The following is a 23,765-nucleotide window of genomic DNA, read 5'->3' as shown; positions in this document are numbered from 1 at the left end:
AGTTTCGTTGTAACAAATTGCCTAATAATTTAATATGGTGAATAAAAAAATTTGAATATTGATTGATTATTTTATTAATTGTGTTGATTGAGAATATCCTTCTCGTGGTAGAGTGGCAATCCTTCTGCTTTGAGCGTTATATCGGGAGCCTTGTATGTGACGTTGTAACTTGGATTTAATGGATGTAAGATTCCATTTGCCGTAACAGCTTTCTTCGAATCTTCGTCACCAAGTTCGTAGTGGGTACCATCACCAGTTTTAATGATTCTATTTATAACCTAGTGGCAAATAATAATCGTATTCAACACAAAAGTATTTAAAGAAGTTTATGAAAATCTTTCTGTTGATCATCTCGGTTCGGTGTTATTGTACAGAAGCCGAAATCTGGTCGAAATTTGAGACATTTCTATCATAAAAAGCAATTTACCATATCTGGTGAAACACTTTTCAAGTCGTATGCCCAACCGATCTTTTCAAAAAATCTTATGAAGGTGGCTGACAGGTTGAAGTGCATGGTTAGTTCCGCAGCCTTGTAGTCCCAAGGGAACGCGTGGTGGTAGTTGTGCCAGCCCTCGCCAAGGCTTATAAAAGACACGAACCATGACTCTACTGGCTGCAGATTCCTACATAAAAAGAATATTGTGTCCGTACTCAAAATAAGTTCTAAACATTTTTATCAATTAAAGTAGAAGAATAATCAAATAGCTCGTCCATCAGTCATGATGTTATGATACAGAAGAAGATTTTCTGTTTGAAATTTACATACATGTATATAATCACGTTTATATCCCTCGCGGGGTAGTTGGCTCTGCCAACAGTCTTGAAAATACTGATAAGCCACGTTCAGCTGTTAAGCTTAATGATAGAACTGACATTCAATTAGTGACAGGTTGCTAGCCCATCACCTAAAAGACGAATCCCAAGTTTATAAGCTTATCCCTTAGTTGCCTTTTACGACATCCATGGGAACGAGATGGAGCGGACCTATTCTTTTTTTTTGGTGCTGGGCAACACACGGCACTTCGGTTTGAAATTTATGTTCGAAAATATAGTACTAATATTTAAATATTTAATAATAGGTAATTGTTCATTAATGAGGTCGTAAAGATGTATATATAGTGCATATTCACAAAGTTAACTTACTTATCATACGGTCTGGTTCCATAAAGATGAGCCGCGCTGTTAGCAAGCAATGTGCCATTTAGTGAAACCATATATCGAAAGAAATAACAGCAAAGAATCGAGTTTAGCCACGACTCGTTAAAATAAACCACCGGAACCCAAACGGGTATAAGAAATGCGATAAAAAAGTAAAGTTGTAAGAAGTATCTGTGAAAAAAAAACGAATTTGTTGTATAATGTAGGACAGGTGGACAAAAAAATACGAACGGTTTCGTTCAACGAAATATTGATAGCAATTAAGTAAGGTTATGTCTTACTTACTTTTTTTGAAACATTATCATCCAGTCAGCTTGTAAATCGGTCATGTCAAGTTTTCTCTCTAGTGTTGTAACATATAGATGTTTTTTAGTCATCAACCATCCCAAGTGACAGAAAAAGAAACCTCTTTTAGAGTTGTGAGGATCTCCGTCAGTGTCAGTGTAGCGATGGTGAAGTCGGTGGTCCCGACACCAAGTAATTACTGATTTCTATAATGAAGGCAAAGTTCTATTAAGAATTGAAGTGTGCCTATTCCACATTTCCGGAATTTATCCTAATGGCCACTGACATAAATGAAAAATTTCAGATTCAGATGAAAAAAGAGACACGGGTGTAACGTTAAAGTTTACGGATTTGAACTGATCTCACTTGTCCAGCAATAGTCTGCATTAAAATCAAGCAACCTTTAAGGATGGGCTTAGCCTTGAATGATTTGTGGGAAAACAGTCGATGTGCTCCGATCGTCACTCCTTCTGACCCGAAATAGGCCACAAAAAGCGCTGAAAACATTTGGTTAGAAAGTGAGACGACATATTGTTTAAAAAAGTAGAAAATTATAATAAACTTTTCTTTGCTCATGAAAAAATATCCATTTATTGTAATGGATGAGTAGCTTTAAAATATTTTAAAAAAGATGAGTTGTATATTATGGTAATTTGAACGTGCACTTTTGCATAACTTAGTTAAAAAATACAAGCAAATCTTATGTCAGGTACCTACGATAAAATATCCAAATATTCTCAGTTTAATTAAATAGCGTTTCCATCAATTTTGCAAATGTTGTCGATTGGTGATCAAATACTGTGTAATAATTTAATTATACACTTACCCCATAGAAAACTTTTAAAATATACTTTCCCTGTTATAAGAAGCATAAATCCCCATAAACCAAAAACATGTAGAATTAAAAATCCTATTGCATATGTCCAGATAATATCATGTTTATATGTGTAGTCGGTTGCTATATCGAATTTAATAACTGGAAAATCATCTCGTGATTTATGAAATTTATCAGTTTCATTTTTGGTATGAATTTCTGATATTACTTCGGATTTTATTGGATCAGCGATTGCTGATGACATTGTTTTGTGCAAAACTTGCGCCGAAAGATTGTAAGGAGGCAGTAAGTGGTTCAGCAGTGTTATAGTTAGTTTTGAATTTCTTGCATTTGGTTCGACACCTAGTTTCAAAATGAAACTTATTGTGGTGACAGTATGGTATGGTATTAATACAATTGCAAACTATTAACACTTTTTGCTTATAAAAATTTGTTTGAGAAAGCAATTCAAACTTTACTTAAACTAACAAAGCTATAAATATAAGTGTTTGTAGTTTACGACAAATTGAATATATGAGGCAATAAATAAATGTAGGTATAATGCTACGTAGCAAAGTTAACGTTACGTTACTTTTCATCATATTTTCTACATACTAATATCACTCTCACTACATAGTATTAAGCAAAGTATGCATGTATACAGATCTTAAAAATTACACAATGGACTTTGATGCAGGTTTTTTAATAGATACGAGGAGAGTGATTAAAGAGAAAGGTTTATATGTATATATGATACCCGTGTGAAGCCAGAATGGGTCGGTAATTAATTATAAATGTAAAAGTGTTTATGTTTGTTCGTATTTCACGTCAGACACAAAATTTACACAATAAAAGTGAGGAATACGGAGACTTATACGGATACTTGACACTCGGGTGAAACCTCGTGCGACAGCTCGTATTACATTAAACTCATCTTACTAAATTAATTTCAACCCAGATAAGTGAAGATCCTGCCAACAAATTAAAGGAATGCGTTTAATATAATTTTCTTTTAAATTTGATTTGGTGGTGATGACGATGGTCAGGTCACCAATCAAACACAATGAAGTAAAGAAGTATTTGATATAAAGGCTTAACTATCAAATAAAATAATAATAATATTATTAATGTGGAATTCCTGGTTTAGGCGATCGGCCAACAACTTGGTACCTATCTCAATCTCATTTCATTCAGCCATTCAGCTAATTATTCGACTACTGGCTCAGCTTACCGCGCAGCTATATAGACATGACGTGTGTGTGAAATCTCAAAAAGACATGAGGACGGTGGGGAAGAGAATAAAAAATATTTTTTCGTTTCGTTGGCTGATTGTTTAGGGGATTAATTAATATTTAGAGGAGCTTAACAAACATCTCTGTATAGTTTTAGTTTTTTTGAAAAACTTGCTTTTATTAAAAATTTAATTATGTTGTCTTTGTACTGTGATCCAATTTTATAAGGAGGCGTGTTTGATAACATCCTTTTCATGGTACAGTGGCAGTCCTTCGGTTTTATGTTTAACTTCGGGTATCTTATATGTGACATTGTATGTTGGATTTAATGGATGTAGAATTCCGGTTGCTTTAACAGCTTTCTTCGATTCTTCGTCACCAAATTCTTTGTGGGTACCATCACCGGTCTTAATAATTCTATTTATTACCTGTTGGAAAATAAATAAATAAATTTATGGTAAATTAATAGATAAAAGAAAAATTATGACAGTGGGGTATTAGTCATTAGGTATCAAGGCCGCTAACAGATGCTTTTTATTAAGTATACTCGAGCTTGTAAAAGAGTAAATTATGGTTTTCAACCATGATATTCTGGGCGATGAAAATATTGCACAAAAACGATCCGATAGAGTCTAAATTGAAACTATCTACTTTGATTTGTTGTAAGTACCATTTCCGGCGAAACACTCTTCAAGTCGTACGCCCAGCCGATCTTCTCAAAAAATCTGATGAAAGTCGCTGACAAGTTGAACTGCATTGTCAGTTCCGCAGCCTTGTAGTCCCAAGGGAACACGTGGTGGTAGTTGTGCCAGCCCTCGCCAAGGCTGATCAGTGACACGAACCAAGACTCAACAGGCAGAAGAGTCCTGAAATTAGAAAAAACAATATGGTGTCATACTAATGATCATTATTTTAAAGGCCTATTTCGTGCATTAAGCTTCAGAACATGTTATTAGTTGATTCCTTGAATCCAAAATCGGTTAAGTTATATTTTGATCTATATGCACAGGTCTTAGGATAGTATTTATACTCGTATTTACAGTACATTTTGAGATTATTTTGGATCTGTAAAAACTGCACTGATGGTTGACTTACTTATCATACGGCCTAGTTCCATAAAGATGTCCAGCGCTATTGATAAGCCACGTGCAGTGTAGAGACACAATGTAGCGAAAAAAATAACAACATAAAATAGAATTCAACCAAGACTCATTCAAATACGATACTGGAACCCAAACCGGTATCAAAAATGCGACGAAAAAGTATATTTGAAGAAAGTACCTGAAAAAGAAAGAACCACTTTTATATTTTAAAGTACACAAAAGTAAGGTAAGCAAAACTCTTTTGCTAGGAGGCAAGAAAACAGATATAATAGGAGTTGATTACCTACTTACTTTTTTTGATAAATTATCATCCAATCAGCTTGTAAGTCGCTAAAGTCAAGTTTACTTCCCAGCTTCGTAATAAGAGGATGTTTTTTTGTCATCAACCATCCCATGTGAGAGAAGAAAAAGCCTCGTCTAGAGTTGTGAGGGTCTCCGTCAGTGTCAGTGTAGCGATGATGAAGGCGGTGATCCCGACACCAATGGAATACAGAATTCTAGAATAAAACGTCTTTTTTTATGAAACATAATATATTCAATCAATACACACCGGCAATTACTGCAGTAAGTATTTAAAAAATAATGACAATCTCACCTGCCCTGCAACTGTTTGCATTAAAATTAGGCAAAATCTGAGAATAGGCTTGGCCTTGAACGATTTGTGAGTGAACAGCCGATGAGCTCCAATTGTCACTCCTTCTGATCCGAAGTAAGCTACAAAACATGCTGAAAACAGACCGATATCAGGTTTTGCTTCAATTCGTTTTAAATTCAAAACTTTTATTCATTATTATGGTACACTTCAACATCACACGATTTTGGTTGACATCAAATAAATTACTTAAAACTAAGTTTACTGCCGCTTCCAAAGCGTCAGAAGAAGCGGTAACAAACTGCACTGCAGCATTTCCTTTAACAACGTTAAGTTCACAAATATCCAAACTTAGAATAAAAATGTGGACGAGAGAATTCATATTTATAGTGATTAACTGACTTATGTGAAATATGAATAAATAAAAAAATATATATACTCGTATTTATGGATTGGCAATTTTGATTTAAAAACGAAGCTTAAAATTGTAAAAGATTTTTATAAGTATTACATAAAAGCTGGTAAGATATTACTATAATCATTGATTTATAACCATACCAATACATTTTTTCCATCAGGTCGCCCCGCTTTACATCTGGCCTCAATATATTTGGGCCTTATTCCGACACTCAAATCATATTCCAATTTGTTAATGGTATTTACGAAATCTTAACCTTCTTTACCACGATTTAAATGCTGTTGAAGTATAATAAACTTACCCCATAGAAAAGTTTTAAGATAAATATTTCCTGTTATGAGTCGCACTAAACCCCATAAACCAAATAAGTGGAGCACCATGAACCCGACTACATTTTTCCAGATGATTTCATGTTTATAGGTATAATCGGTTCCTATTACTTCTTCTATAGAATCACCTTGGGTTAATTTACTTTTGGTATTAATTTCGGTGATTCCTTCAGATTTAAAATCTTCTGTTAATGTTGCTGTCATGACTCATCAATTACTAATTGTTAAGCTAAAATTAATGATATTTGGCTGTTATCATTATAATTAAAACCTATTGATAAATACTACAAAGTAAGGTTTAGGGACAGTAGTATCGTGAAGTAAAAATAAAAAAATTTCCTTTTTATACAAATTGTATTTTTCCGTGAATTATTTTCATATGTTTAATATTTTTTATAAACGCTTACCACTGCTTGGGAGACTTAAAATATACACAGTGTAGTTTCATAAGCCAGATTTCAGCTAAGCTTAGCAGATAACCTGCCAGATATATTAGCAGCTTTATTTAATGACATTTAAATGTATAAAAATTGCGATGTGAAACAAAGCAAAGTGGGTATGTATATAAAACAGGAACTCAAACTATGTTGATAGCAACGTAAGATCTTTATATTTTTCAACTAGTAAAATTTGTGAAGAAAATTCGTATATACATTGTAAATAACAAGATCATAAACATTATTTTTATTTACTACAAAAAGGATTCAATACATAAAACGTAGCCATAAAACAAATTGAAATGGTAAAATGGCGACTAGTTAGAGAAACGTTTTGTACTCTTGATAATATATAGAAAACTTTATACGACCAAAGCACAATTTATTGTAAGCACAATTAAGTTGTGGTGAAAGAAAATTATTTAAACAGAATAATATTTAATGTTATGAAAAATAAAATATTTTCTAATTATTGAGATACTAATTGCAGGTGCAAAAAAATTGGCTACCTGCAGTTAGCTATAACTATTTTCTTACTTCACAAATATACCACACTTGCAATTTTATTATTTTTCTAGTTTGAGAACATCCTTCTCGTGGAACAATGGCAGTCCTTCAGGTTTAAGTTTTATTTCGGGTGCTTTATATATGACATTGTAACTTGGATTTAATGGATGTAAGATTCCATTAGCGGTTACCGCTTTCTTCGATTCTTCGTCTCCAAGTTCATAGTGGGTACCATCTCCCGTTCTTAAGATCCTATTTGTTACCTAGAAGAAAATAATAAGCCATAATAATTTTATAGAATAATAATCCTATCCTACTACTATTATAAAGGCGAAAGTTTGTATGGATGTTTGTTACTCTTTCACGCAAAAACTACTGAACCGATTACCATGAAATTTGGTATGTAGGTAGCTGAAGACCCAGAATAACACATAGGCTACTTTTTATCCCAGAGTTCCCGCGGGATTGATAGGGTTTCCATGCGGACGAAGTCGCGGGCGGCCTCTAGTAGAGTATAAAAGTAAAATACGGTTTGGAAGATATAATCTAGGTAATCATACTCATCGTAATAACCTAATTATCAATTGTTGCTATAGCATCATAAATTGAAATAAAGAACAAAAACATACACAAATATAATCACGCCCTTATACTTCATGAGATAGACGGAGTCAAAAGTCTCGCAAAGAGAAAGGTCACGCTCCCCTACATGGTGCAAAATAGGTATCTAGCCCATCGCCTTAATACAGAATCTCAATTTATTAGCACTTCTAAAATAACAAAAAAAAAAAAATGTTACTATGTCAATTTACCATATCTGGTGTAACACTTTTTAAGTCGTACGCCCAACCGATCTTTTCAAAAAATCTTATGAAAGTGGCTGACAGGTTGAAGTGCATGGTTAGTTCCGCAGCCTTGTAGTCCCAAGGGAACGCGTGGTGGTAGTTGTGCCAGCCCTCGCCAAGGCTTATAAAAGACACGAACCATGACTCTACTGGCTGCAGATACCTAAAATAATAACAATAATTATGATCATACTTATTTCTAGTCAAGTGCAATAAACAGCGTAGGTCAAGGAATATAGAATATATAATCAGGACTATCTCATGAATGCCCTATCATTCATGAGATATCCGTTTCCTGATGATAATAGTTCAGTAATCCGAAAATATGAGCCAGCCATCAAACCCAAATTATTTGTATAATATGAGAACAACAAGGTCTTAAATGTATATAACAGATATTCATAATTTCCCTAACGGATATTGCAAACGTTTATATGTTTAGAAAAACTAACATAAACCTATTGGTGCTTAATATCTTTATATAATTTTATGTAAGTAGGTTCTAAAGATTCTATAGGTACTCACTTATCATAAGGCCTAGTCCCATAAAGATGCGCAGCGCTGTTAACAAGCCATGTGCCATGTAGACTCAGGGTGTAGCGCAAGAAATAACAACTAAGTAATGAGTTCAGCCATGTCTCATTGAAATACGCTATTGGAATCCAAACGGGTATCAGGAACGCGAAGATAAAGTATAGTGGAAAGAAGTATCTGAAAACATTAACATTTTGCGGTAAAATTTTACATACAGGTGTACATACTCCTGCCAGAATATAAAAACTGAAAATAATATGAGGAAATTGACATATATAATATCTTGACAGTCAGATAATTAAATCATTAAATCCATTTTGTAAACATTGTTTTTCCAATAAAGTTTAAATAAATATTTACTTTCTTTGAAACATAATCATCCTGTCAGCTTTTAAGTCACTCATATCGATGTTCTTTCCCAGCTTCATGACTAATGGATGTTTTTTCATAATTAACCATCCCATGTGAGAAAAGAAAAAACCTCGTTTAGAGTTGTGCGGGTCTCCATCAGTGTCAGTGTAGCGGTGGTGCAGGCGGTGGTCTCGACACCAAGTATATACTGAATTCTAAAACAAATTAAACCTCAATATCTTCTGTAGTTATCTCATGGATATAGATAATGTAAAAGAAATATCATGAAAAGTAAAAAAGTGCAGATAAACTCTGCCTACTCTTCCGGGAAAGAGTTCTTTTGAAAGTATGTAGATAAAGCAAGCAAAAATGCATATGCTAGGTTCGTAATAACTTTCCTTTTGGGAATTTTCATATAAATGTACATATATCTGTTCTGCATGCATTCAGCTTATTAAGTTAATATTATATGAGTAATTACAAAAAATATCTGGTTTATCGCTCACCTGTCCAGCAACAGTTTGCCCTAAAATTAAAATAGCTCTAAGAATTGGCTTAGCTTTGAATGATTTATGAGTAAACAGTCGATGAGCTCCAATCGTTACCCCTTCTGTACCAAAATAAGCTACAAAAAAACCTGAAAACACACAATTACTACATCAAACAGATTATCTTCTGAAAATAAATCTGAATTGCTATCTGGTGTTGGGAAATGCTATATAAAAGAATCAAGTGAGGATGAAATTTTCAAGTAACCACAATAGAGACTGCGGTATTCAATTGACGATATCTCACTTCTTATTCTGTCTAACGGATAAAAGAAAACAAAGTTTAAGCAGAACTTAAAAGATAAAAGAAATTATAGTCGCACCACATTTAAATTCTAAAGTTTCTTAAAATTTAGCTGTAGCTGAGCGCTCGTTTGTAACAAACGGCAAAAATATTTTTCATTTCGGATTTGTATGAAAAATTATTCAGGTTCATGAACTGAATTTGCCTAGAAATTTATGTTGGTGTTTTGAATTCAACCAGTAGAAGGCACTCGTGAAATGATCGGTATATTTTTCGCAAGGATCATAGGGATTATATCTACGTACTCGTATATACTGGTAGTAATGTATATAATTTTGCCTTTTAGCTCAAATGTAGTCATGAAATCGCTAGCGCCCTAAATCTTGAAATTGTCTTGTGCACACACAATATCAGCGTTATCAATTTATTTTGAGAATTTTAGTTTTAGGACTTTTTATCATATTGAATTATAATACACATTAACTTACCCCATAAAAAAGTTTTGAGATAATTTTTTCCCGTTATTAGACGCAGAAGACCCCATAAACCAAAAATATTTAGAGTCATTAGTAAGATCGCATTTATCCAAACTATTTCATGTTTGTAGGTGAAGTCGGTACCTATACCAGTTTTTAGAAGCACATCATCTAATGGTTTTTCAGTTTTTTCAAATTCAGTATGAATTTCGGCTTTTTCTTCAGATTTTATACGCTCTATGATTGTTGCCGTCATTATTACTAATTCACGTGAAAGCTATAACTAATAATATTTGGAACGTGTGTCTGTATTAAAATTGAATACCTTTATTAATGGAAATTTTGAATTAATATGCATAGGAGTGGTTATGATTGACACCATTATAATTTAAACCGCCCACTCTTTGTTGTTTAATGTAAAAGTTTTGAGTTGAACGGGCACGTGGATAAAAATTTTTGCCTAAAACTGGGTTGGACGCATATAGTAAGATTCCATGGTTGTACATCATTTCATAATAAATTTATACATATTGTAAGCAACTGTGAATGGTTGGTAGGTGGTTTTACTTTTCTTAGATACCTAGATACAGTTTGTGAGTTCATGAAAATTGATAATATTTGCTACTGCCTGTAAAATTTTACACTTTATTGAAATGCGATCGTTAAATTAATTAATGATCTATATGCACTTACAAATTATTATGAAAGACCTGGGCAAGGGTGAAACATTACGTCTACAGAACCCTAAATCGACAAAATGCGTGTTGAACCACACGCTGCTAGTAGGCGGAGCTGTCGCCCGTCACAGTAAAACAACGTTGTATGTAAACGACTACTTTGGAAAAAAAAACAACTATTTACCCAAGTACATAACATGTATGTTTCTTGGAAAACAAATACTGAAATGTCATTTCAGTATTTTTTTTTTTTAAAGTCCATATAGTTTTTTGTTACTGCCTATACCTAATACCGTGTGGTTCCCGAAACTTTACATCACTCCATCTCATCTCAATACCATGTAACCGTAAAATGCAATTAGAGCAGCATTTTACTCATACAAACTTCCATGTTGGTCTAATAATAAAAGGACAACATAATGCATGTGTGTGTGTGTAATTTCACACCTTCATTAGCTATTTAGCCTGGGCATCATGTAGAGTAGGCTAGAAATTATTTTAAAAACTGAAACACCTGATGGAGAACCATGATGGTCCAGCTAAACTGTAAGTAATATAGAAAGGATCATCAGGTTGTATCAGGTGATCCAAATATATGATTTTTATAGTTCATCAGAAAAAGTTCTGGAACACTTGTTGCAGTCTTAATGGCCCAGCTAAACTATGGGAAATATAAAGACAAATTCATTCAGCCAAGGAAACGAAATCGTGGGCTTCAGCTAGTAAATAAATTAATATGTGCCAGCTGCATCTCTTCCCACGCAGTTTTGTAAAGGAAACCTTGGAATCTTATTTTAGAAACCTGTCACTATCATTGTATTTCACGTTATCAAGCCATTCTAACGTGGGCGTCCTGTGGTTTTACTTACCTAATAGTGTTGTGATTATTTGCTTTGACTACGCTGTCAGGGGTAAAAACGTGATATGGTAAATTTATATTGTTACTTTCTTTATTTCTCGTCTCTAATGCAGATCTATCATTGACACTTTACCCCGGCATAACTCTGTATAGTCCATACTAATCTATACATATAATAAAATAGTAAAAATATTTTGTCTGTACATTTAGTATTTTTGACTGAAATGGATAGAGGGACACTTAGAATGAATAATAGAAAGCAAAAATATATTTTTTTAAATTTCTTGTCTGTCTGTCTGTCTATTTGTCTGTATGTATGATCACGATTATCTCCGAAAGTACTGAACCGATTTACTTGAAACTTTCACTAATTGCTTTGTTTTAACTCAGAAAATTATTTAAAGTTTGTTTCATCAAAGTCGGTTTACTGAAAAAAAAGTTATCGACATTTGAATGAACTCAAGGCATGAGTTTGCCTGCAAATAAGTTACGAAATTTAAAATTCAAAGTCATTTATCATTGTACGACATAATACCTATAACATATAAATATAAGCGAAAATCAGTCAATCGTGGCTATTCAGTCTTTTCAAGCCTGTTGGCTCTGTCTACCCCGCAAGGGATATAGACGTGATCACATGTAAGTATGTATGTTGTCTACTTTAATTTCGATACCACGATGTTTTTTCTTTTTTACGTCAATACCAATGGAGCTATCTTCATGAAATTTTGTATATATACAGTGCGGAGTAAGGAGAATCCTATATGGTTTTCACATTCGCGCACCGAAAGCAAGACGTTATAATGTTTGAAAACGGTCTGTGAATACTATGATTTTGAAAGGCCTATCCATTAAGTAAATTTATACACATAATCACATTTGTGAAATAATCATGCTTATTAATTTAAATAATAAGTTCTGAAATAATTTTAATAACGTTAATAATATTATTTTTTCTAAGTAAGAAAGTCACTGGTAGTCTCTGCCTACCCCTCCGGGAAAGAGGCGTGATTTTATGTATGTATGTATGTAAGAAAGTCACTGGTACATTTAACTGCATAACATGCTTTTCGTTAATGAGTCTAACGTTTAATAGCTAACATAATTACGTCCAATTTCCATTTATCAAATTTTTCCTCGCTGTTTAACCTAGAGGTTGACTGTTTAATTCAACTAGTAAAATTTGTAAAAAAGTTCTGATTTGCATAGTAAATAACAATATCTAAAATATTAGATAATTTTATTTACTTCAAAAACGATTCAATAAGCCATAAAACAAATTGACATGGTAATATGGTGACTAGTTCGAGAAACGTTTTGTACTCTTAAGATATTTAGAAAACCTTATAGGTACGACCAATGTACAATTTATTGTAAGCACAATTAAGATGTGGTGAAATATAATTATTTTAACAAGATTAATATTATGAATACTCAAATATTTTTTTTTGATTTTCATATTATTGTGATACTAGTTGCAGGTGGAAACGGATTGGCGAACTGCAGTTTGCTATAACTATTTTCTTGCTTTACAAATATACCACATTCGCAATTTATTATTTGTCTTGTTTGAGAACATCCTTCTCGTGGAACAATGGCAGTCCTTCAGGTTTAAGTTTTATTTCAGGTGCTTTATATGTGACATTGTAACTTGGATTTAATGGATGTAAGATTCCATTAGCGGTTACCGCTTTCTTCAATTCTTCGTCTCCAAGTTCATAGTGGGTACCATCTCCCGTCCTTAAGATCCTATTTGTAACCTAGAAGAAAATAATGAGCCATATTAATTTTATAGAATAATAATAGAGTATAAAAGTTAAATACGGTTTTGGAAGATATAAACTAGGTTATCATATTCATCGTGGCAACTGATTATCAATTGTCGCATTTGCATCATAAATTAAAACAAAGAACAAAAATATACACAAATATAATCACGTCCTTATTCTTCACGAGGTAGACGGAGCCAAAAGTCTCGCAAAGACGCTAGCCAGCTATAGGCTAGCCTAGCGCTAGCCCATCGCCTTAATACAGAATACCAATTTAATAGCACTTTTAGAATAAAAAAAAATGTTACTAAGTCGATTTACCATTTCTGGTGAAACACTTTTCAAGTCGTACGCCCAACCGATCTTTTCGAAAAATCTTATGAAGGTGGCTGTCAGGTTGAAGTGCATGGTCAGTTCCGCAGCCTTGTAGTCCCACGGGAACGCGTGGTGGTAGTTGTGCCAGCCCTCACCAAGACTTATAAAAGACACGAACCATGACTCTACTGGCTGCAGATTCCTAAAATAATAACAAGCCAGATCATAAGATCATACTTATTTCTAGTCAAGTGCAATAATCAGCGTAGGTCAAGGAATATCTCATGAAAGACCTATAATTCATGAGATAATAGTTCAGTAATCCGAAAATATGAGCCAACCATCAAATCCAAATTCTACGGCTTAAGGTTGATATTTCTGTTTTGGTTTTGTTATATGGAAAAAAAAATCGAAAAATTTACTCAATTACATCCTCCGCCACAATGTTTCGAGGGCTTGGGGTCCGTTGACTTTTATTTACTTTGTGATGTATCTAAATGAATACAAAATATGCTTATAAGAAATAATTTCAAATTCAAATTATTATTTGCGAACAACAAGGTCTTAAATGTATATTCATAATTTCCCTTACATATATTGCAAACGTTTGTATGTTTAGAAAAACTAACATAAACCTATAGGTGCTTAAATCTTTATATAATTTTATGTAGCTAGATTCTATAGATTCAATAGGTACTCACTTATCATAAGGCCTAGTCCCATAAAGATGCGCAGCGCTGTTAACAAGCCATGTGCCATGTAGACTCAGGGTGTAGCGAAAGAAATAACAACAAAGTAATGAGTTCAGCCATGTCTCATTGAAATACGCTATTGGAATCCAAACGGGTATCAGGAACGCGAAGATTAAGTATAGTGGAAAGAAGTATCTGAAAACATTAACATTTTGCGGTAAAATTTTAATTTGGAAATATGGAATCAATTTTATTGTGAACATACTCTTGCCAGAATATAAAAACTGAATATAATATGAGGATGTTGACATATTTGATATCTTGACAGTCAGATAATGAGCATTAAATCCATTATGTAAACATTGGTTTTTTAATAAAGTTTAAATAAATATTTACTTTTTTTGAAACATAATCATCCTGTCAGCTTTTAAGTCACTCATATCGATGTTCTTTCCCAGCTTCATGACTAATGGATGTTTTTTCATAATTAACCATCCCATGTGAGAAAAGAAAAAACCTCGTTTAGAGTTGTGCGGGTCTCCATCAGTGTCAGTGTAGCGGTGGTGCAGGCGGTGGTCTCGACTCCAAACATATACTGAATTCTAAAACAAATTAAATCTCAATATCTTCTGTAGTTTTCTCATGGATATTGAAAACGTATCATGAAAAGTGAAAAAATGCAGATAAACTCTGCCTACTATTCAGGGAAAGAGTTCTCTTGAAGAGATCTTTTGAAAGTATGTAGATAAAGCAAAAAAGTACATATGCTTGGTTTGTAATAAGTAAAAAGTTCAGTTTCTTCCTATCCTTTTGGGAATTTTCATATAAATGTACATATAATCTGTTCTGCAACAAAATTTCAATACAGCTTATTAAGTTAATATTATATGAGTAATTACAAAAAATATCTGGTTTATCGCTCACCTGTCCAGCAACAGTTTGCCCAAAAATTAAAATAGCTCTAAGAATTGGCTTAGCTTTGAATGATTTATGAGTAAACAGTCGATGAGCTCCAATCGTTACCCCTTCTGTACCAAAATAAGCTACAAAAAAACCTGAAAACACACAATTACTACATCAAACAGATTATCTTCTGAAAATAAATCTGAATTGCTATCTGGTGTTGGGAAATGCTATATAAAAGAATCAAGTGAGGATGAAATTTTCAAGTAACCACAATAGAGACTGCGGTATTCAATTGACGATATCTCACTTCTTATTCTGTCTAACGGATAAAAGAAAACAAAGTTTAAGCAGAACTTAAAAGATAAAAGAAATTATAGTCGCACCACATTTAAATTCTAAAGTTTCTTAAAATTTAGCTGTAGCTGAGCGCTCGTTTGTAACAAACGGCAAAAATATTTTTCATTTCGGATTTGTATGAAAAATTATTCAGGTTCATGAACTGAATTTGCCTAGAAATTTATGTTGGTGTTTTGAATTCAACCAGTAGAAGGCACTCGTGAAATGATCGGTATATTTTTCGCAAGGATCATAGGGATTATATCTACGTACTCGTATATACTGGTAGTAATGTATATAATTTTGCCTTTTAGCTCAAATGTAGTCATGAAATCGCTAGCGCCCTAAATCTTGAAATTGTCTTGTGCACACACAATATCAGCGTTATCAATTTATTTTGAGAATTTTAGTTTTAGGACTTTTTATCATATTGAATTATAATACACATTAACTTACCCCATAAAAAAGTTTTGAGATAATTTTTTCCCGTTATTAGACGCAGAAGACCCCATAAACCAAAAATATTTAGAGTCATTAGTAAGATCGCATTTATCCAAACTATTTCATGTTTGTAGGTGAAGTCGGTACCTATACCAGTTTTTAGAAGCACATCATCTAATGGTTTTTCAGTTTTTTCAAATTCAGTATGAATTTCGGCTTTTTCTTCAGATTTTATACGCTCTATGATTGTTGCCGTCATTATTACTAATTCACGTGAAAGCTATAACTAATAATATTTGGAACGTGTGTCTGTATTAAAATTGAATACCTTTATTAATGGAAATTTTGAATTAATATGCATAGGAGTGGTTATGATTGACACCATTATAATTTAAACCGCCCACTCTTTGTTGTTTAATGTAAAAGTTTTGAGTTGAACGGGCACGTGGATAAAAATTTTTGCCTAAAACTGGGTTGGACGCATATAGTAAGATTCCATGGTTGTACATCATTTCATAATAAATTTATACATATTGTAAGCAACTGTGAATGGTTGGTAGGTGGTTTTACTTTTCTTAGATACCTAGATACAGTTTGTGAGTTCATGAAAATTGATAATATTTGCTACTGCCTGTAAAATTTTACACTTTATTGAAATGCGATCGTTAAATTAATTAATGATCTATATGCACTTACAAATTATTATGAAAGACCTGGGCAAGGGTGAAACATTACGTCTACAGAACCCTAAATCGACAAAATGCGTGTTGAACCACACGCTGCTAGTAGGCGGAGCTGTCGCCCGTCACAGTAAAACAACGTTGTATGTAAACGACTACTTTGGAAAAAAAAACAACTATTTACCCAAGTACATAACATGTATGTTTCTTGGAAAACAAATACTGAAATGTCATTTCAGTATTTTTTTTTTTTAAAGTCCATATAGTTTTTTGTTACTGCCTATACCTAATACCGTGTGGTTCCCGAAACTTTACATCACTCCATCTCATCTCAATACCATGTAACCGTAAAATGCAATTAGAGCAGCATTTTACTCATACAAACTTCCATGTTGGTCTAATAATAAAAGGACAACATAATGCATGTGTGTGTGTGTAATTTCACACCTTCATTAGCTATTTAGCCTGGGCATCATGTAGAGTAGGCTAGAAATTATTTTAAAAACTGAAACACCTGATGGAGAACCATGATGGTCCAGCTAAACTGTAAGTAATATAGAAAGGATCATCAGGTTGTATCAGGTGATCCAAATATATGATTTTTATAGTTCATCAGAAAAAGTTCTGGAACACTTGTTGCAGTCTTAATGGCCCAGCTAAACTATGGGAAATATAAAGACAAATTCATTCAGCCAAGGAAACGAAATCGTGGGCTTCAGCTAGTAAATAAATTAATATGTGCCAGCTGCATCTCTTCCCACGCAGTTTTGTAAAGGAAACCTTGGAATCTTATTTTAGAAACCTGTCACTATCATTGTATTTCACGTTATCAAGCCATTCTAACGTGGGCGTCCTGTGGTTTTACTTACCTAATAGTGTTGTGATTATTTGCTTTGACTACGCTGTCAGGGGTAAAAACGTGATATGGTAAATTTATATTGTTACTTTCTTTATTTCTCGTCTCTAATGCAGATCTATCATTGACACTTTACCCCGGCATAACTCTGTATAGTCCATACTAATCTATACATATAATAAAATAGTAAAAATATTTTGTCTGTACATTTAGTATTTTTGACTGAAATGGATAGAGGGACACTTAGAATGAATAATAGAAAGCAAAAATATATTTTTTTAAATTTCTTGTCTGTCTGTCTGTCTATTTGTCTGTATGTATGATCACGATTATCTCCGAAAGTACTGAACCGATTTACTTGAAACTTTCACTAATTGCTTTGTTTTAACTCAGAAAATTATTTAAAGTTTGTTTCATCAAAGTCGGTTTACTGAAAAAAAAGTTATCGACATTTGAATGAACTCAAGGCATGAGTTTGCCTGCAAATAAGTTACGAAATTTAAAATTCAAAGTCATTTATCATTGTACGACATAATACCTATAACATATAAATATAAGCGAAAATCAGTCAATCGTGGCTATTCAGTCTTTTCAAGCCTGTTGGCTCTGTCTACCCCGCAAGGGATATAGACGTGATCACATGTAAGTATGTATGTTGTCTACTTTAATTTCGATACCACGATGTTTTTTCTTTTTTACGTCAATACCAATGGAGCTATCTTCATGAAATTTTGTATATATACAGTGCGGAGTAAGGAGAATCCTATATGGTTTTCACATTCGCGCACCGAAAGCAAGACGTTATAATGTTTGAAAACGGTCTGTGAATACTATGATTTTGAAAGGCCTATCCATTAAGTAAATTTATACACATAATCACATTTGTGAAATAATCATGCTTATTAATTTAAATAATAAGTTCTGAAATAATTTTAATAACGTTAATAATATTATTTTTTCTAAGTAAGAAAGTCACTGGTAGTCTCTGCCTACCCCTCCGGGAAAGAGGCGTGATTTTATGTATGTATGTATGTAAGAAAGTCACTGGTACATTTAACTGCATAACATGCTTTTCGTTAATGAGTCTAACGTTTAATAGCTAACATAATTACGTCCAATTTCCATTTATCAAATTTTTCCTCGCTGTTTAACCTAGAGGTTGACTGTTTAATTCAACTAGTAAAATTTGTAAAAAAGTTCTGATTTGCATAGTAAATAACAATATCTAAAATATTAGATAATTTTATTTACTTCAAAAACGATTCAATAAGCCATAAAACAAATTGACATGGTAATATGGTGACTAGTTCGAGAAACGTTTTGTACTCTTAAGATATTTAGAAAACCTTATAGGTACGACCAATGTACAATTTATTGTAAGCACAATTAAGATGTGGTGAAATATAATTATTTTAACAAGATTAATATTATGAATACTCAAATATTTTTTTTTGATTTTCATATTATTGTGATACTAGTTGCAGGTGGAAACGGATTGGCGAACTGCAGTTTGCTATAACTATTTTCTTGCTTTACAAATATACCACATTCGCAATTTATTATTTGTCTTGTTTGAGAACATCCTTCTCGTGGAACAATGGCAGTCCTTCAGGTTTAAGTTTTATTTCAGGTGCTTTATATGTGACATTGTAACTTGGATTTAATGGATGTAAGATTCCATTAGCGGTTACCGCTTTCTTCAATTCTTCGTCTCCAAGTTCATAGTGGGTACCATCTCCCGTCCTTAAGATCCTATTTGTAACCTAGAAGAAAATAATGAGCCATATTAATTTTATAGAATAATAATAGAGTATAAAAGTTAAATACGGTTTTGGAAGATATAAACTAGGTTATCATATTCATCGTGGCAACTGATTATCAATTGTCGCATTTGCATCATAAATTAAAACAAAGAACAAAAATATACACAAATATAATCACGTCCTTATTCTTCACGAGGTAGACGGAGCCAAAAGTCTCGCAAAGACGCTAGCCAGCTATAGGCTAGCCTAGCGCTAGCCCATCGCCTTAATACAGAATACCAATTTAATAGCACTTTTAGAATAAAAAAAAATGTTACTAAGTCGATTTACCATTTCTGGTGAAACACTTTTCAAGTCGTACGCCCAACCGATCTTTTCGAAAAATCTTATGAAGGTGGCTGTCAGGTTGAAGTGCATGGTCAGTTCCGCAGCCTTGTAGTCCCACGGGAACGCGTGGTGGTAGTTGTGCCAGCCCTCACCAAGACTTATAAAAGACACGAACCATGACTCTACTGGCTGCAGATTCCTAAAATAATAACAAGCCAGATCATAAGATCATACTTATTTCTAGTCAAGTGCAATAATCAGCGTAGGTCAAGGAATATCTCATGAAAGACCTATAATTCATGAGATAATAGTTCAGTAATCCGAAAATATGAGCCAACCATCAAATCCAAATTCTACGGCTTAAGGTTGATATTTCTGTTTTGGTTTTGTTATATGGAAAAAAAAATCGAAAAATTTACTCAATTACATCCTCCGCCACAATGTTTCGAGGGCTTGGGGTCCGTTGACTTTTATTTACTTTGTGATGTATCTAAATGAATACAAAATATGCTTATAAGAAATAATTTCAAATTCAAATTATTATTTGCGAACAACAAGGTCTTAAATGTATATTCATAATTTCCCTTACATATATTGCAAACGTTTGTATGTTTAGAAAAACTAACATAAACCTATAGGTGCTTAAATCTTTATATAATTTTATGTAGCTAGATTCTATAGATTCAATAGGTACTCACTTATCATAAGGCCTAGTCCCATAAAGATGCGCAGCGCTGTTAACAAGCCATGTGCCATGTAGACTCAGGGTGTAGCGAAAGAAATAACAACAAAGTAATGAGTTCAGCCATGTCTCATTGAAATACGCTATTGGAATCCAAACGGGTATCAGGAACGCGAAGATTAAGTATAGTGGAAAGAAGTATCTGAAAACATTAACATTTTGCGGTAAAATTTTAATTTGGAAATATGGAATCAATTTTATTGTGAACATACTCTTGCCAGAATATAAAAACTGAATATAATATGAGGATGTTGACATATTTGATATCTTGACAGTCAGATAATGAGCATTAAATCCATTATGTAAACATTGGTTTTTTAATAAAGTTTAAATAAATATTTACTTTTTTTGAAACATAATCATCCTGTCAGCTTTTAAGTCACTCATATCGATGTTCTTTCCCAGCTTCATGACTAATGGATGTTTTTTCATAATTAACCATCCCATGTGAGAAAAGAAAAAACCTCGTTTAGAGTTGTGCGGGTCTCCATCAGTGTCAGTGTAGCGGTGGTGCAGGCGGTGGTCTCGACTCCAAACATATACTGAATTCTAAAACAAATTAAATCTCAATATCTTCTGTAGTTTTCTCATGGATATTGAAAACGTATCATGAAAAGTGAAAAAATGCAGATAAACTCTGCCTACTATTCAGGGAAAGAGTTCTCTTGAAGAGATCTTTTGAAAGTATGTAGATAAAGCAAAAAAGTACATATGCTTGGTTTGTAATAAGTAAAAAGTTCAGTTTCTTCCTATCCTTTTGGGAATTTTCATATAAATGTACATATAATCTGTTCTGCAACAAAATTTCAATACAGCTTATTAAGTTAATATTATATGAGTAATTACAAAAAATATCTGGTTTATCGCTCACCTGTCCAGCAACAGTTTGCCCAAAAATTAAAATAGCTCTAAGAATTGGCTTAGCTTTGAATGATTTATGAGTAAACAGTCGATGAGCTCCAATCGTTACCCCTTCTGAACCAAAATAAGCTACAAAAAAACCTGAAAACACACAATTACTACATCAAACAGATTATCTTCTGAAAATAAATCTGAATTGCTATCTGATGTTGGGAAATGCTATGTAGAAGAATCGAGTGAGGATGAAATTCTGAGCTGAGCGCTCGTTTGTAACAAACGGCAAAAATATTTTTCATTCCGGATTTGTATGAAAAATTATTCAGGTTCATGAACTGAATTTGCCTAGAAATTTAATAAATTTATGTTGGTGTTTTGAATTCAACCAGAAGAAGGCACTCGTGAAATGATCTATATATTTATATCGCAAGGATCATAGGGATTATATCTACATACTCGTATATACTGGTAGTAATGTATATAATTTTGCCTTTTAGCTCAAATGTAGTCATGAAATCGCTAACGCCCTAAATATTGAAATTGTCTTGTGCACACACAATATCAGCGTTATCAATTTATTTTGAGAACTTTAGGACTTTTTATCATATTGAATTATAATAAACATTAACTTACCCCATAAAAAAGTTTTGAGATAAATTTTTCCCGTTATTAGACGCAGAAGACCCCATAAACCAAAAAAATTTAGAGTCATTAGTAAAATCGCATTGATCCAAACTATTTCATGTTTGTAGGTGAAGTCGGTACCTATACCAGTTTTTAAAAGCACATCATCTAATGGTTTTTCAGTTTTTTCAGATTCAGTATGAAATTCGGCTTTTTCTTCAGATTTCATACGTTCTGTGATTGTTGCCGTCATTATTACTAATGCACGTGAAAGCTATAAATCTATTTGGAACGTGTGTCTGTTTTAAAATTATATACCTACCTTTATTAATGAAAATTTTGAATTAAAATGCATAGGAGTGGTTATGATTGACACCATAAAATTTATACCGCCCACCATTTGATGTTTAAAGTAAAACGTTGAGAAAGGGCAGGTGGAAAAAAAAAAATTTTTGGCAAGAAGCGGGTTGGGCACGGGTAATGTATGATTCCATGGTTGCACATCATCTCAAAATAAATTTATACATATTGTAAGCTACTGTGAATGGTGTGTTGGTGGTATTTCTTTTACTTTCCTACAGTTTGTGAGATACTGAGACTTCGTGAGTTCATGAAAATTGATAATATTTGCTACTGCCTGTAAAATTTTTAAAGTCCATATCAGGGGGCACGGTAAGTCGAGCAAAAAAAAAAGCGACACGGCCGTACCATCCTTTTCTAGAAGCAATTCAGGCTACTTTCGACCCCCCTATAATTTCGTTGTGGATAAAACAAGAAGCCTGAATTCAGTAACTAATTAGGCATTATATAAACACGATATATTTAAAATTTCAGTCAATTTGAACCAGCAGTTTAAGTATGACAACTTGTTAAAGTTTCTGAATTTTGTCACTCACTGACATACAAATAGAGTTTAGTGTCTTTATCATGGGAAAACCTAATTTTTTTATAATTTCGGTCCGGTTTTCTAATTACACCAACTGCATGAACAACTTTGTAGTCCCATATAAATGTATAGGATTACAAGGTTACATTTGCAGTTAATGGATAATTTTTACACTATAATAGCAAATAATAGGTACCTACTATATGAGGCACAACAGGAGGGGGTACAGGGTGGGCAAGGGTGTGTTTAGCCCATAAAACTGAACAACATTATTACTTGTAAAATGTTCGACGGAATGAAAAACACATGATCGGACATTTCTCGAAGTACGAAAATCTAAGAAATAAATATCATATAATATAAATCCGCTATATATTATAAATTAATTAATTTAAGAAATAAGACAAAGCCTTTATGTAAATTCGTTAGAAGTAGACGGTACCAAAATGTAGGACTCTACAAAAAGAAGTGAGATGCCATCAAAAACATCCTGTAAAAAACCCAAGTCTCGCAGCTCAGTACCAGTACAGTACCACTAAAAATTAAAATTATTTATTTGTTTAAAACATAAAATATTATTAATATTGGCATGATAATAACTTGTGTAATAACTTAAGACAGAAAGTCCTTTGAGTAGAGACTAAATAGATTAACCGACTTGGCATTATATGGATCTCACAACTTTTAACGGTAGAAAGACTGAGCTGCGAGACTTGGGTTTTTTTACAGGAAGTTTTTGATGGCATAGTTATTTGTTACTATACCTAATACCGTGTGGTTCCTGAAACTTTACATTACTCCATCTCATCTCAATACCATCTAACCGTAAAATGCAATTAGAGCAGCAGCATTTTACTTATACAAACGTCCATGTTTGTCTGATAATAAAAGAACAACATAGTGCATGTGTCTGTAATTTCACACCTTCCCTAAATAAAGGTTCAAATATCTGCCGTTCATACATTTAAATCAGTAAGTATTAAGTTAAATCAATTCATAATAGTCAATATTTACATACAATGAGGCGATGATCGTTGTCTGTCATACGTACTACATGCTAATCTCGGGATTTACTGGACGGAATTGAATATTTTTTGTTATTTAGCTATTTAGCCTGGGCATCATGAAGGGTAGGCTAGTATTATTTTAAAAACTGGAACA

The 23,765-nt window shown here is 33.0% G+C and overlaps 5 protein-coding genes across 5 annotated transcripts; all 5 read right to left on the bottom strand.

The window, feature by feature from the left end:
• Nucleotides 1-74: 74 nt before the first annotated feature.
• On the bottom strand, nt 75-2,522 carry LOC106137604 ((11Z)-hexadec-11-enoyl-CoA conjugase-like). Its single transcript, XM_013338463.2, has 6 exons — nt 2,270-2,522; nt 1,810-1,940; nt 1,444-1,649; nt 1,144-1,329; nt 428-623; nt 75-278 (listed from the first exon to the last, which is right to left on the bottom strand). Exons 1-6 carry the CDS (start codon nt 2,520-2,522, stop codon nt 75-77), a joined length of 1,176 nt encoding a protein of 391 aa, XP_013193917.2.
• Nucleotides 2,523-3,710: 1,188 nt separating this feature from the next.
• LOC106137603 (acyl-CoA Delta-9 desaturase-like) lies at nt 3,711-6,135 on the bottom strand. The gene is made up of 6 exons (XM_013338462.1): nt 5,904-6,135; nt 5,188-5,318; nt 4,884-5,089; nt 4,585-4,770; nt 4,160-4,355; nt 3,711-3,917 (listed from the first exon to the last, which is right to left on the bottom strand). The coding sequence occupies exons 1-6, from the start codon at nt 6,133-6,135 to the stop codon at nt 3,711-3,713; spliced, it is 1,158 nt and encodes a 385-aa protein (XP_013193916.1).
• Nucleotides 6,136-6,297: 162 nt separating this feature from the next.
• Nucleotides 6,298-10,184, bottom strand: LOC106137640 (acyl-CoA Delta-9 desaturase). The gene is made up of 6 exons (XM_060946313.1): nt 9,886-10,184; nt 9,112-9,242; nt 8,615-8,820; nt 8,246-8,431; nt 7,688-7,883; nt 6,298-7,138 (listed from the first exon to the last, which is right to left on the bottom strand). The coding sequence occupies exons 1-6, from the start codon at nt 10,127-10,129 to the stop codon at nt 6,935-6,937; spliced, it is 1,167 nt and encodes a 388-aa protein (XP_060802296.1). The 5' UTR covers nt 10,130-10,184; the 3' UTR covers nt 6,298-6,934.
• A 2,448-nt stretch (nt 10,185-12,632) lies between these two features.
• On the bottom strand, nt 12,633-16,180 carry LOC106137639 (acyl-CoA Delta-9 desaturase-like). Its single transcript, XM_013338499.2, has 6 exons — nt 15,884-16,180; nt 15,110-15,240; nt 14,582-14,787; nt 14,195-14,380; nt 13,500-13,695; nt 12,633-13,169 (listed from the first exon to the last, which is right to left on the bottom strand). Exons 1-6 carry the CDS (start codon nt 16,125-16,127, stop codon nt 12,966-12,968), a joined length of 1,167 nt encoding a protein of 388 aa, XP_013193953.1. The 5' UTR covers nt 16,128-16,180; the 3' UTR covers nt 12,633-12,965.
• Nucleotides 16,181-18,630: 2,450 nt separating this feature from the next.
• Nucleotides 18,631-22,001, bottom strand: LOC106137637 (acyl-CoA Delta-9 desaturase). Its single transcript, XM_013338497.2, has 6 exons — nt 21,728-22,001; nt 21,108-21,238; nt 20,580-20,785; nt 20,193-20,378; nt 19,498-19,693; nt 18,631-19,167 (listed from the first exon to the last, which is right to left on the bottom strand). The coding sequence occupies exons 1-6, from the start codon at nt 21,969-21,971 to the stop codon at nt 18,964-18,966; spliced, it is 1,167 nt and encodes a 388-aa protein (XP_013193951.1). The 5' UTR covers nt 21,972-22,001; the 3' UTR covers nt 18,631-18,963.
• Between the last annotated feature and the right edge of the window lie 1,764 nt (nt 22,002-23,765).

The sequence above is a fragment of the Amyelois transitella genome, chromosome 10, assembly GCF_032362555.1.
Source record: "Amyelois transitella isolate CPQ chromosome 10, ilAmyTran1.1, whole genome shotgun sequence".
NCBI classification, from domain to species: Eukaryota; Metazoa; Arthropoda; class Insecta; order Lepidoptera; family Pyralidae; genus Amyelois; species Amyelois transitella.
Note: the sequence above shows the minus strand (reverse complement) of the source record. Positions and strands in the feature narration are given on the sequence as shown.